The following is a 13,502-nucleotide window of genomic DNA, read 5'->3' as shown; positions in this document are numbered from 1 at the left end:
AAGGAAAGGAGAAGGAAACCAATGTATTAATCATAAGAAATATTATAGGAGTTGAACCCAGGTATCAATTTTAGTTGCAAGCTTCCCAGTAACCAGAGCAAAAAAGGAAACAGTAGATTGTACTTTTTTGAAATCAAATCATAAAGAAAACAGGAAACCAATTCCTATAGGAGAGAGAAAGGTTTGTCCTAATATCAAATTTAAAAAAAAACAAAGAAAAAAGCTTGCATGAGATCTTACGTAGGAAATACTCAGTAACAAATAACAGACAATGTCTTTGACAAGTTTCATAAAGACCAATATTTTACAAGTATTTTCTATGACACTGCTTCTCTTGAATGTGTCAATGAGAGAGACACTTTTACTTTGCTGCTATCCAGAATTGCTAGCTGGACAGTGATGCTATTAAAGAAAAGAAGCAAACTTTTTATAGTAAATAACGGAGAACAGATAATAACACTGCAACAGATAAAGCCTTGTGCAGCAGGCGGCAGCTCTGTTTACAGCTTACATACTAAAAATGCCTTTCTAGAACTAAAATGCAGTTTTTAAAGAAAAAAAAAAAAGGAGAGGCAAGAAAGAAAAGAAGAGAGAGAGAAAAGAAAGATTTGGCCCAGCAAGGACATCTTAATAGTGATTTATTTAGACTTTGACATTTGTACCAGGGTATTCTTACCTGCTCTCTTCTTTTAGCTTCTTGGCTGCCTGTGTTGATAACTTAATCTGCAAGTCAAGTCTCTGCAGGAAATCTCTGGCTGATACTTCCTCAGGCTGCACAGGCTGAACATCAGATTCTTGAGGACTGGGAGGAGGGAGGTCTTCTCCGGCCACCACTGGCTCCTCTTCCTGAGAAAAACTGTTATCAACAATTTCATTTTCTGGAGAATCAATGGAGTTAAGTCCATTAAACAACAAAGGCTTCTCTGATATAACTGGGATGTTCAAAGTTTTCTTCAGAAATATACAGTCATTGGTAAATAGTTTATTGGCCCTTTTAATCTGCTCCATCTAAAACATAAAAAAGGAAACACAGAGTTACATATAACCAAGTCAATGAGTAAGGTTTATTATATAACAACTACCAATATTCATAAGCAAAATGTACACAATGCTTTCTTGGGATCTGAGACTCTTCATTCAGGTTCGGTAACCTTCCCAGATATCTCCAGTTATTTCAAGAGATGTTGGAAAATTGTTTCCCGATTTTAAAAAAGGACAGACTAATTTTTCCCCACTATACTATTTCTACTACAAGGCAGCTTTTAATATCAGTGGACTTAAATCTCGGAAGTTTAAAAATGTAAAATATTTAGCACTTAATAAATTCCATTCTTGTTTTAACATTTCTATTATCTGATTTTTTAAAAACTTACCATTGCTGCTGTTTTACTTATGGAGTGCTTCCCATGTCTCTAGAACTGTGCTTAGTAAATACAGTTACTGTATGAACATGAGCTTGTTCCTTATCTCATTGATCCTTTCTCCTCATGTGTAAGACAGGAACCATCTACTTTTCGCAGGGTTATTGCAAGGAGTAAATGAGAGCTTATATACCCACTCACATCGAGGAGATATATATCTATATATCTATATGAGATCATAGATATATATATGAGATATATATGTATATATCAAATATATATTTGATATGTATATATCAAAAAAAGATATGAGATATATATATGAGAGAATAGATACAAATATATGTACATTCTATACATATATTCCCATATATATCTATATGGAAAGAGAGAGAGAAAGTAGTGATTAGAGTATCTGGCAGTGGATGGTACTTACTACTCTCCATTTTCCAATGAAGAAATCAAAACACAAAAGAGATGGTAGATTTGACCAAGTACATATGGCTCTTTAAACGTTTAAACTGGGATTTTTGTCTGACTCCAAAGTCCATACAACATCTGGATTAAAGTGCACAACTAATGAAACCACATTACGGGGAGCCTTTAATGCCAAATGAATTCTGAGTAAAAACAAAAAAATTTATATTTCTACTTCAAAAAACCTACAAAACCAAGTCAACTAAGTGGACCCTGTTCGTCCTGCTTTGTTATAAGTTGATTCCACTCAAATCATACATGTAAAGCTTTCTTTTTTCTTCTAAAAGTACTCCATTAAAGGCATGAGATTTTTAAAAAGGATGGTCTTTTGTGTTCTAGTTTCTAGTTTAAGGAGAAAGAGAACATAAACATGGGCGGGTGCCTTTTAGAGACAAAATTAAAAACTAAAAATCCAAAGTATATCTGGTCTAGTTCAGGTTTGCGAGGGTTAATAACTTGGACACTCTGCCCATAGCAGGTTCAGGCATAGGCTATTTCACCTTTAGGGCCCCTAGATCTTGCCCCCAAGCATCCAACTGCTCCATCTCTCTTAGTGCATAGGCTTCCAATGACACTGAGCCCTCCCTTGGCTCCAGAGTGAACATATGACTCATTCCTGCCCCGTGGAGCATCACAGGCTTTCGTGATAGATCACAGGCCCATGACAGAATCATTCAGACATGCAAAGAGACTTCTGCAGGGCAGTAGAGGGGAGAGTTCTCTGCTGTTTTCTGCCAGAGGGAGATAGGCTGGAGATGCTGGCAGTCATCCTGGCACCTTGTGGAATCTGATACTGCAGCCACCTTAGAAGTGAGCATTTGGACTTCTGGATCACAGCCTGAAGACAGAACGTGCTCACTTCCAAGAGCCACTAAACTCCACTTGGAGTTTGTTTTTTGTTTAGGCCAATTTGAGTCAGATTGTCTGTTGTAGCTGAAAGAGCTCTTGCTGATACAGTGCCCTTTGAAATGCTTATCAGAAAGGGACTACGGATTGCTGATAGTCATTGCTTCCTGGGAATAATGATGGAAGACAGAAAAACAGATGGGAACACCAGAATCCAAACTGCTGAGCAGAGCTAGGAACTGCAAGAGTACACTATGAATTCTTTCAGGGCAAGAACTGGTTATTGCTATAGCCTTCCTGGTCTGACAAAGATCTCATACGCACTAAGTGCTCAGGATGGATGGACGGACGGATGGATGGATGGATGAATGACTTAACACAGGTCAAAGGAGTGGGCACGGAAAATGAAGTAATCAGAAATGGGTAGTAAGTTGTCTGTTGGGCTGCTTATTCTCCTTTCAAACCTACTCTCCCCTCCCAATCCATTCCCCACTCTTCTTGGGCTTGTTCTAAACCCTAGGAGACTGACTTTTTAAGAACTGCATTACCCAGGCCCCCTTGTCCTTGGAATTCCAGTTGGTTTTCCAATAGCAGCAGAACGACCTTACCATAACCAGTGGCTGCATTCCTCTCTGGTGAGAGTTCCTATCAGGAGTCCCAGATCCAAGGCTCCAGATCTTGCCAGTGTTCCCTTGGCCCTTCAGGCCTAGGGGTAATGTCTCCCTACTATTGCTAGTCTCTGGGTGCTTCACCTTCCCTTGTTGGTTCCCTCAACCATGCTCACACTCAGTGAATGTCCCTTCATTAAACTCTCTTCGGCCACATCCTCTGAGAGTGTTATCTGTATTCTGCTGGGATGCTGACAGATACATCTATCATATGGAGCACAATGGGGCATCGAGGCCAAGCAAGGGGCCTACAGAGGACTAGACAAGGTGACTGAGTCAGAGGCTGTGTGCAGTCAGGGAGTCCATAGGCAGTGAAGGGCAAGGCTCCCCTGGCTTCTGTACATACTGCTGCACAAGTGACTCACTATAACTGGTCCACAGCTTCCTGAAGTCAGGGGCTTCACCGTCTTCATCTCAATGTCATTAGTAAGCATTTAAGATGTATGTGGACCTTTATGGTCTAGACTCTAAGATGACCCATGAGATGCCAGAGTCAAGGACACCAGGGATATCCAGACACAGTTAGCATCAAGGTGGGAATCAATCTAAGGACAGGGGCAGATTTGAGTCTTGAGTTTAATACAGGATAGTACTCAGAAGCAAGGTTTCAGGGGCCATACTTTCTGGGTTCACATCCTGGCTTTCCCATTTTCTAACCATTCCCTGTCTGTTTACTTATCAGTAAAGTAAGGATAGTAATAGTTCCTTCCTCTCCATATATCATTGTGAATATTAAATGAATTAATTCATGCAAAGTATTTAGAACAACATACGGGCCGAGTGCAGAGGCTCATGCCTGTAATTCCAGCACTTTGGGAGGCCAAGGTCAGGAGTTTGAGACCAGCCTGACCAACACAGCAAAACCTCATCTCTACTTAAAAAAAAAAAAATCAGCCGGACATGGTGGCGCATGCCTGTAATTCCAGCTACTTGGGAGCCTGAGGCATGAGAATCGCTTGAACCCAGGAGGCAGAGGTTGCACTAAGCCGAGATCACACCATTGTACTCCAGGAGTACACACACACACACACACACACACACACACACACACACATATGGCACACAAGAAGTACTCAAAAGTGTCAGCAATTATTATCATTAAATTTAATTAAAAGTAAGAAAGCATCAGGTAAGGGCAGATTCTAATATGTAATCAGCAAATGAGAAGGAAGATGGTAGAAATTTTCTCCCACAAAATATTGTTTCTCAGCCAAGCACGGTGGCTCACTACTATAATCCCAGCACTTTGGGAGGCCGAGGCAGGTGGATCACCTGAGGTCAGGAGTTCAAGACCAGCCTAGCCAACATGGTGAAACCCCCATCTTTACTAAAAATACAAAAATTAGGTGGGCATAATGGCAGGTGCCTGTAATCCCAGCTACTAGGGAGGCTGAGGCAGAAGAATCGCTTGAACCTGGGAGGCAGAGGTTGCAGTAAGCCAAGATTGTGCCATTGTACTCTACTCTACCCTGGGTGATAGAGTGAGACTCCATCTCAAAAAAAAATGGTTTCTCCCCAAAAGTAAGACTATATAGGGAAAATTTCACATGGATAAGCCCAGATGAATACCATAATATATTGTCACTGCTTTGAGGTATCACAAAAGGCTTTGAATAGGTTTTTCAAAAGGTAATGAAAATCTTAACCTGTTCTTTACAAGCTATGGCTTAGGCCAAATGTGTAGACTCTAAACTCTGTCACCCATGAAGAAATATGAAATCAGACATGCAAAGAGCCAGGAATAAAAGCATTCCATCTAGAAAAAGGAGCAGCAAATGCCCCAGAGCAGGAAAAAATCACGTGGCTAAAGTGTAGGGAGTAATAAGCAAACTTCCAACCAGGCAGGGCCTTGGGTGCCAAGCTAAGGAATTTGGAATTTATTTTAAATGTGATGAGAAGCCACTGGAGGGTGAAGGCAGGGAGTGTCATGATCTGATCATAAAGATCGCTTCAGCACCTGGGTGCAGAAAATGAATTAGCAGCTGGGTGTAGAAAACAGATTACCAGTTGGGTGCAGAAAATGGATTAGCAAGAAAGAGGCACCTGCCATAGCATAGACAACAAACTGAAAACTCCAAAATGGTGAAATGATGTTTTCTTTTGCTTTGATATGTTTTTAATTTATTTATCTTTCTTGTTTTTGAGATGGAGTCTCACTCTGTTGCCCAGGCTGGAGTGCAGTGGCACGATCTAGGCTCACTGCAACCTCTTCCTCCCAGATGAAAGCTATTCTCCTGCCTCTGCCTCCTGAGTAGCTGGGATTACAGGTGCATGCCACCACGTCTGGCTAATTTTTTGTATTTTTAGTAGAGACAGGCTTTCGCCATGTTAGCCAGGATGGTCTCGATCTCCTGACTTCATGATCCACTTGCCTCGATTTCCCAAAGTGCTGGGATTACAGGCGTGAGCCACTGCACCCAGCCTGCTTTGGTATCTTTTATACTTCTGTCTGAACATAGATGGGTCTGCTGTTCTGGCACTTTCACTTCACATAAAGCTAAGAAAAGTCATCATCCAATCCAAGGAAGAGCTGGAAAACTCTATAGCTTTCCTACCTACATTTCCTAAGATCCAATTAACGCTGAGACTAGAAAGTGTGTCCTTTCAAACTGATGTAGGACTATCCTCTGTTTCTTAGGGATGGATGAATGGGAGTGGGGAGGTACATTGATCAATGCTTTCATTTCAAAAGTCTCCCTTGATCTAGATTGAATAGTATGACTCAATGAAGTATAAATTTACTGTCTAGTCACTAAGAGATAGATTATAGAATAAGGAAAGTAATAGCCAAAGGGTGGTCACAAGTTCAATCATGGTGAAATTAGGTAGAACAAATGCCATCAATAACTTAAAACAACATACTGAAAATGACTCCCCAGCCAGGCGTGGTGGCTCATGCCTGTAATCCCAACACTTTCGGAGGCCAAGGCAAATGGATTGCTTGAGCTCAGGAGTTTGAGACCAGCCTGGGTAACACAATGAAACTCCATCGCTACCAAAAAGTATCCCCCAGAACATTTAGCTGGGTGTGATGGTGCACCCCTATAGTTCCAGCTACTCGGAGTCTGAGGCAGGAGAATCGCTTGAGCCTGGGAGGTCAAGACTGTAGTTAGTCAAGTTCTTGCCACTGCACTCCAGGCCAGGTGACAGAGCAAGATCCTGTCTCAAAAAAATTTTTTTTAATAAAATAAAATACAATGATTCCCCTGTGAAGGAAATTCACAAAGCATCCTTCCAGAAGATACCTTAAGAGCAGGCTGCTGAGTAAGGTCAAGAACTCTTCCCATCTTAGACCAACATCATCAGTCCACCTACCTAACAGTGAATGCAATTCTCAAAACTTCTTTTTCCTTCCTCTCCATTCCTTAAAAGATATAAGCTCATCCAAAAATGTTTCAGGATACATAATAACATGTACATAGCACTGTGTGGCTTGCAGAATGTTCTCACATACGCATACAGCTCTCATTTGATTATTAGTTTACAGAAAACAGACTTAAACATTAAATTATTCTCCCAAGATTCACCCCCACATCTGTCTCCTGTTACGTTCTAAGTGTTGATGGCAATGAGACCAGACCCCTCCATTGCTATGTGTTCATGAGAAAAAGGCTTTTTTTCCTTCCCCACACTGTCAGAAAAGTACATGAGATGCTATTTGTGGCAAAGGTCCAAAAAAGGCAAATCTATAGATTAGAAAGCATATTAGTGGTAGTCTAAGACTGAAGAAGGAAACAAAGTGAGAGGAATGGATGGACATGGGGATCTTTTCAGGGTGATGAAACGTTCTAACATTGAATTCCAATAATGGCCTCACAACTCTGTAAATTTACTTAAAGTCATTGAATCGTACACTTAAGATGGGTGAATTTTGTGGTGCACAACCTCAATAAAGGTGTTTAAAAAAATAATGAGAACCTACAAAAACCCCGAATGACTAAAGACTACTTTGCCGTACCTCTCATTTTTGGTGGCACTATTTATAGTTATCTTCTCTTTAACTAGCAAGGGTCAGCAATCTCCACCAGCAGCAGGAGTTAAAGTTATGAACACTAAAGATTTACATGCACCTAGGTTTCTAAATTACAATGTTTATTCTCTCTAAAAATGACAATCATTTCACCTTTTCTCAGCAAGGTAACTTTTGTTAGGGGAAACGTTAAGCAACAACTTGGCTTAGCAGCTAATTGGCAGAGGAAGAGAAAACCCTGGGAATAAAACTGGCCAGGAAGTAACTGAGGGTACTGCAGGGTGAGGTGGCCTCTGGAGAGGGAAAAAGACAGGCAAGCTGCCTGGAGGAAGCAAAGAGAAAAAAGAAAGAGTGTATGCAAATAATAGGTCTTCCTGGCTGCCTCCTTTCCACTTTCAGTTTCTATATGGCTCTCTGGAGGTTTCTCCAGGGTTTCTGCACAAAAATTTAGGGTGGCAGCCTGGAGTTGGTCAATTTCCTCCAGAGGCTTGGCTCTAACTGGGAGGAGCCAGGATCACTGAAAAAGCAATAGCTAAATCAAGAATACAGAGTTAGGCAAGGAGTCTTAACGTCTCAGCGGAGATAAACACACCCAGGGGAATGCCAGTCCAAGCAAGTTTACATCTGAGGTTTGAACTATATTTAACAGTTACTCAACCCACCCCAAATAGTTTCAGTTTCCCAGACCCACTTCCTCAAATGCCTCTTCCTCTGGCAGAGCTGCTCAAGCCTAAACTTATATGTCACTCAATGTAAAGACTCACTGCTGGTGGAGGGGAGGAGACGAACACTGAGCACCAGCAAGGGCAGCGGTCTTTTATAGATTTGAGAATGAGCCTCAAATCAAATCTTGCCGTTCAAGTCTTCAGCAGGCCGTACCTCTTCACTCGGCCCTTGCCCTGGGCCCTGACTTCCAGGGTCTGTTCGGCTCCATGGCTGGCTATTTCATACCAGTCAAGCTTTCTTGTGGATGAAGAGTCCACATGTATGTGGAGAACTCACAACATGCCAGGCTCCAGGCTAGCCACAGAAGATACAAACATCAATCAAACCAATTCCCTGGCTTCTCGAGTAGCTAGAAGCTACTAGAAAGCAGTAGCTGAAAAACTCACCATGAATAAAAAGAGAACAACATGTATTATCTTCTAGCCCTAGCATCTAGCCCAAGGTCTCAAACCAACCAGGCTCAATAGAAGTTGGTTATGAAAATAATGAATGCCAGTTTTTAGTGGCTATCAATGACTAAAAAAGTGATGGTAGGAAAGAGCCATAATGATCTTTCCTAAGTCACTAGCAAAAGAACTTGGGTCCATCAGGTGTAGGACCTAGCCAGCTTCTTGAAACTCCACATTCTTCTTTCCCATCCCCAGGATGCCCAGGCCCATCTCTAGGGGAGAGATATTCAAACTAAACAGTAAACAAACAAGCAGAACATTTACAGCATATCAGCAAATCATCTGGATCCCAGCCACATCTCACCACCTCCTTCCTTCTCTACTGCTTTGGTCCGAGCTGCTATCCTCTCCCACCTGCATTATTGCAAAAGCCATCATCTTATCTGGTTTCCTGGCTTGGTACTAACTTCCCTACAAACTATTTTTAAAGCAGCAGCCAGAGTAATCCTTTTAATGCACAAGTCAGATTACGCCACTCTTCTGCTCAAACCCCTTAAATGTATCCCAACTCAGAGAAAAAGGCAAAGCCCTTACAATGGTCTTCAAGGTCCAAAGTGATCTAGCCCAACTATACCCCACTGCATTCTAAGCACCAGCCACAGTACTCCTGGAAGGTGCCAATTATGTTCTCACCTCAAGGCCTTTGCACCACTGGTTATTCCTTCTGCCTGGAATGTCCTTCACCAGATATCTGCACAGCTCCCTCCCTCACCTCCTTCTCAGCAAGGCCTTCCCTGGCCATACCATTTTAAATTCCAGCCATCTCCACGAGCCCTCCCCAACTCCCTCTCCTGCTTGATTTTTTTTTCATTATGCTTATCAATATCTGACATAAGAGACATTTTATTTTTCTACTTATTGTCTCCACTAAAATATAAGCTCTATGAGGACATTTATTTTTACTTACTCACTAATGTATCACCAGAAAGGTAGCTCTGAGGGAAAGAAAAAAATCTGGATGAATGATAAATACTGTTAGGAAAATATGGCAGGGAGGTTGGGGAGGAGTGCTGGGGGACTGGGAAGAAAGGCTACAATTTGACACAGAGTGTGCGGAAAAGGCCTTAAGAATGAGATATTTAAGCAAAGACTTGAAGGCACTGAGGGAACAAATCACTCAGCCAGAATCAGCTCCATCATTCGCCCAGGGCCAGTAAAAAAAATGAAACTGTGAGGCCCTTGTTCACAAACTATTAAAAATTTCAAGAGATGACAGTAGAGCATTAAACCAAGTGTGAGGCCCTTCTAAGCATGGGGTCTTGTGCGACTGTGCAGGTCACATGCCCATGAAGCTGGTCCTGTATCCAGCTATTAGAGAAAGACACATGGAACGGCAAGTGCAAGAACCCTAAGGCGGAACAGTACTTTGGGAACAAGCAAAGCAGCTATGCTTGTTAAAAATACAGACTCTGGCCAGGCGTGGTGGCTCACGCTTATAATCCCAACACTTTGGGAGGCCAAGGTGGGTGGATCATGAGGTCAGGACTTGAAGACCAGCCTGGCCAACACAGTGAAACCCTATCTCTACTAAAAATACAAAAATTAGCCGGGCGTGGTGGCGTGTGCCTAAAGTCCCAGCTACTCGCAAGACTGAGGCAGGAGAATAGCTCGAACCCGGGAGGCAGAGGTTGCAGTGAGCCAAGATCGCACCACTGCACTCCAGTCAGGGTGACAAAGTAAGACACTGTCTCAAAAACAAAAACAAACAAACAAACAAAACAGAGACTCCTAGACTCCTTTTCTGGGTATTCCAATCCCATAGATCTAATGTCAGCTAGGATCCTTTATTTTTAGTTTGCCCCAGAGTATTCCTGTCCTGTCCAGGAAAATTTGAGGAACATGGATCTATTCTCACATCCTGAGATGTGCCCCGCTGCCAGTCCTTCAGCACCACCTCAGAAAATGGCTCCCAGTTTGTTCCCCTTGTAATCCAGGGCTGGCAACCAGATCTCCATCTTCACCCCTTTGTCGGAGTCTCTGTTCTGGGAACTTCCTTGTACTTAAGAGTACGACTGGCTCTTAATCAGTCTTCCACCAAAGGACTGAAGTCCTGCCTGGACACCCAGCTGGGTGGCTGAGGCTGCCATGGAGAGATAGGCTTTCCTGAGAGTTTCTGCTCATCTATGCAAGATTGCCAGACATGGTATGTTCAGGTCAATTGTTTGCTGGACTGACTGAATTTCTAGGTGCACTGCCTTGGGTCTCTAAGCCCCCAATATCTCATTTTTGACCTTTTAAAACAATCGTTTAAATATGTTGTAGATGAGCTTGCCAGTCAACACTAGAAACCTAATTTGCTCAACTTCTTTCTGTTGAGTCAGGAGAAGAAAAATATTTTTCTGCCTTTACAGCTTCCACCTTAAAATCTCACAGTGAGTAAACCTAATTAATATCTGCAGATATTAGGTCAGTGCAGTGGCTCACACCTGTAGGCCCAACACTTAGGGAGGCGGAGGTGGGTGGATTGCTTGAGCCCAGGAGTTCGAGACCAGACTGGGCAACATAATGAGACCCCATCTCTACAAAAAATACAAAAATTAGCTGGGCATGTGGCTTGGGCCTGTAGTCCCAGCTACTCAGGAGGTTGAGGTGGGAAGATCACTTGAGCAGCGGCAGTTGAGGCTGCAGTGAGCCATGTTAGCACCACTGCACTCCAGCCTGGGCAACAGAGTGAGACCCTGTCTCAAAAAAAAATAATAATAACTGAAGATATTAAAACAAAGATATCACTTCGCTGTTATGGTAAGTATTATCACTTTCACTGATTCTATATTACCAGTGGAAAAGTCTCTAAAAATTTTTATCAACTATAAGCCAGTGCCCAAAGTAATGTGAAATACATGTAACAAACCAGTGGTCCTCAATCAGGGGTAAGTTTGCCTCCAAGAGAACATCTGGCAATGCCTGAATAGGGGTCAGGGAGTGCTACTGGCATCTAGTGGGTAGAGACCAGAGTTGCTGCTAAATATTCTACACTGCACAGGACAACCCCGCACAACAGTTATCTGGTCTATAACATCAACAGTGCTGAGGTTGGGAAACCCTGTAATGAACTAGGTGTCACCATCAATTAGAGTTCTTGATTCATTACACTTGTGTTTAACATCTTAAAATCAAAAGTCTTGGCCGGGCACGGTGGCTCACGCCTGTAATCCCAGCACTTTGGGAGGCCGAGATGGGTGGATCACGAGGTCAGGAGATCGAGACCATCCTGGCCAACCCGGTGAAACTCCGTCTCTACTAAAAAATACAAAAATTAGCCGGGCGAGATGGCAGGCGCCTGTAGTCCCAGCTACTCGGGAGGCTGAGGCAGGAGAATGGCGGGAACCCGGGAGGCGGAGCTTGCAGTGAGCTGAGATCTAGCCACTGCACTCCAGCCTGGGCAACAGAGCGAGACTCCATCTCAAAAAAAAAAAAATCAAAAGTCTTTATAAAAGCAATGAAAAATCTGATTTACACTTTAATTTTAAAAAGGAGTAATGAGGTTATGAGTAACAGGATCTATATTAGACATAACAGGGATTAGAAAGCATTTGATCAAAGGTGGAGAACTGCAGTGAACAGATGTATAGCAGTTATCTATAATCACCTCAAGTGAAACCACAGAGAGCTGTGGGTCACAGAGAGATTGCATGGGAAGAGAGTATGGGAAAAAACACTCTTCTGCATATCATAGATTCCTAGGTGCAGTCACTAGCCTAGTAAGGCAAGATGCCGGAAAACCAGACAGAAAAGACTGTCCTTCTTCAGTAGCCAGGATGCTGAGAGAGCTCCTGATAAGACTAGGATAAAAATAAAAATGGATATCAAAAGTAATATCTAGAGAAGAGCAAATGCTTTATCACTGTTAATTCAAGCTGGTCTCAATGAATGATCATACCTGGAAAATATCCCTACCTCTCATCCATCTTCTCATCTGTAAAAAGATTAATTACACCTACCTCCTAGGCTTATTGTGAAAGTTAAATAAGATAAAGATGAAACAAGACAAGCGCAATGCCAGCCACACAGGAGGCACTGAGCAGAGGACAGCTACTGGCATTTCCCAACTTCGCTTTCCTCTGGCTCTGACCCAAACCAGGCCCCATTAATGCACATGGAGAATTGTAGTTCTATGTTCACATTTATAGAACTCCCAAGACGGCAGAATGAGCCTCTCCATGGCATGATAAAGTCAATACATGACTGCACAGCAAGGTCCCTCTCAAAATAGTTCAAAGAGAGAAGGACCTGATAGGTAAACACATACCAGCTTAAATATGCAAAATACATTCTCCTTCATTCGGTAAATGGCCAGAAAGACTTTCACTTTAAGAGAAAGATATAGATAAGATCCTCTTTCTTCCCATTGCTGTCTAAGGTGCTTCAAGAAAGAACACTGAAAACTGATACAAAGCCCAAATGTAAAAAGGCCATCACATAGCTCACAGTTAATTATAAGTAATTTTAATGAAACAATTTGTTCCCTCAGGTTTCCATGTTCTTCCCAGAGGTGTAATGCAATACACCCAAGACACACACACTTATAAATTTGTAATAAACGCAGCCCTCCAGCTCACCTACACCACAGTTCTTGGCTGCTGCTTAGCGACAGGTGTCACATTCGCGGTTGCCAGTGAGCCCAGAGGGTGTAATTTCACTTCTACATAAAGAAGCATAATCGATAGCACCAGAACCACCCAGTAGGAACAACTGCACCATTCCTGACTCATCACGGAGCTTGTTTTCACAGACAACAAAATTCACCTCAGTTGGGCTTTGCGTAAATATAGAGTAGAGTGATGGGGACTGCAAATCGGGTGAAAGTGGTTCCCGGGGATGCCAAAGCCCTAGTACTCTTCGGCCTCCCTCACGCGACAGATCTAGTCTGAGCCTGGGCGGGGCCCCGGGAACTGGATGCAGCTACCTAGGGAGGGAGCCCTGGCGACCCGCCCCTCCCGCTGCAGGACCAGCTTTGGCGACCACTGCGGTGGCCAGCAGCGCGCGCTGAGCGAGCCCTGGGAGC

The 13,502-nt window shown here is 42.9% G+C and overlaps 1 protein-coding gene across 3 annotated transcripts in view; it reads right to left on the bottom strand.

The window, feature by feature from the left end:
* Positions 1–13,502, bottom strand: part of LYSMD2 (LysM domain containing 2) — a 29,137-nt gene that overhangs the window by 989 nt on the left and 14,646 nt on the right. For 2 of the 3 annotated variants that reach the window (XM_033190111.1, XM_033190110.1), the window contains exon 2: positions 677–1,008. In XM_033190111.1, coding sequence (XP_033046002.1) covers positions 677–1,008 — 332 coding nt within the window. Of the gene's footprint in view, positions 1–676; positions 1,009–13,243; positions 13,362–13,502 lie in introns of those variants that run through there. The other variant, XM_033190112.1, reaches the window with a different exon arrangement.

The sequence above is a fragment of the Trachypithecus francoisi genome, unplaced genomic scaffold (genome assembly GCF_009764315.1).
Source record: "Trachypithecus francoisi isolate TF-2019V2 unplaced genomic scaffold, Tfra_2.0 Lachesis_group3, whole genome shotgun sequence".
Taxonomy (NCBI): Eukaryota; Metazoa; Chordata; class Mammalia; order Primates; family Cercopithecidae; genus Trachypithecus; species Trachypithecus francoisi.
Note: the sequence above shows the minus strand (reverse complement) of the source record. Positions and strands in the feature narration are given on the sequence as shown.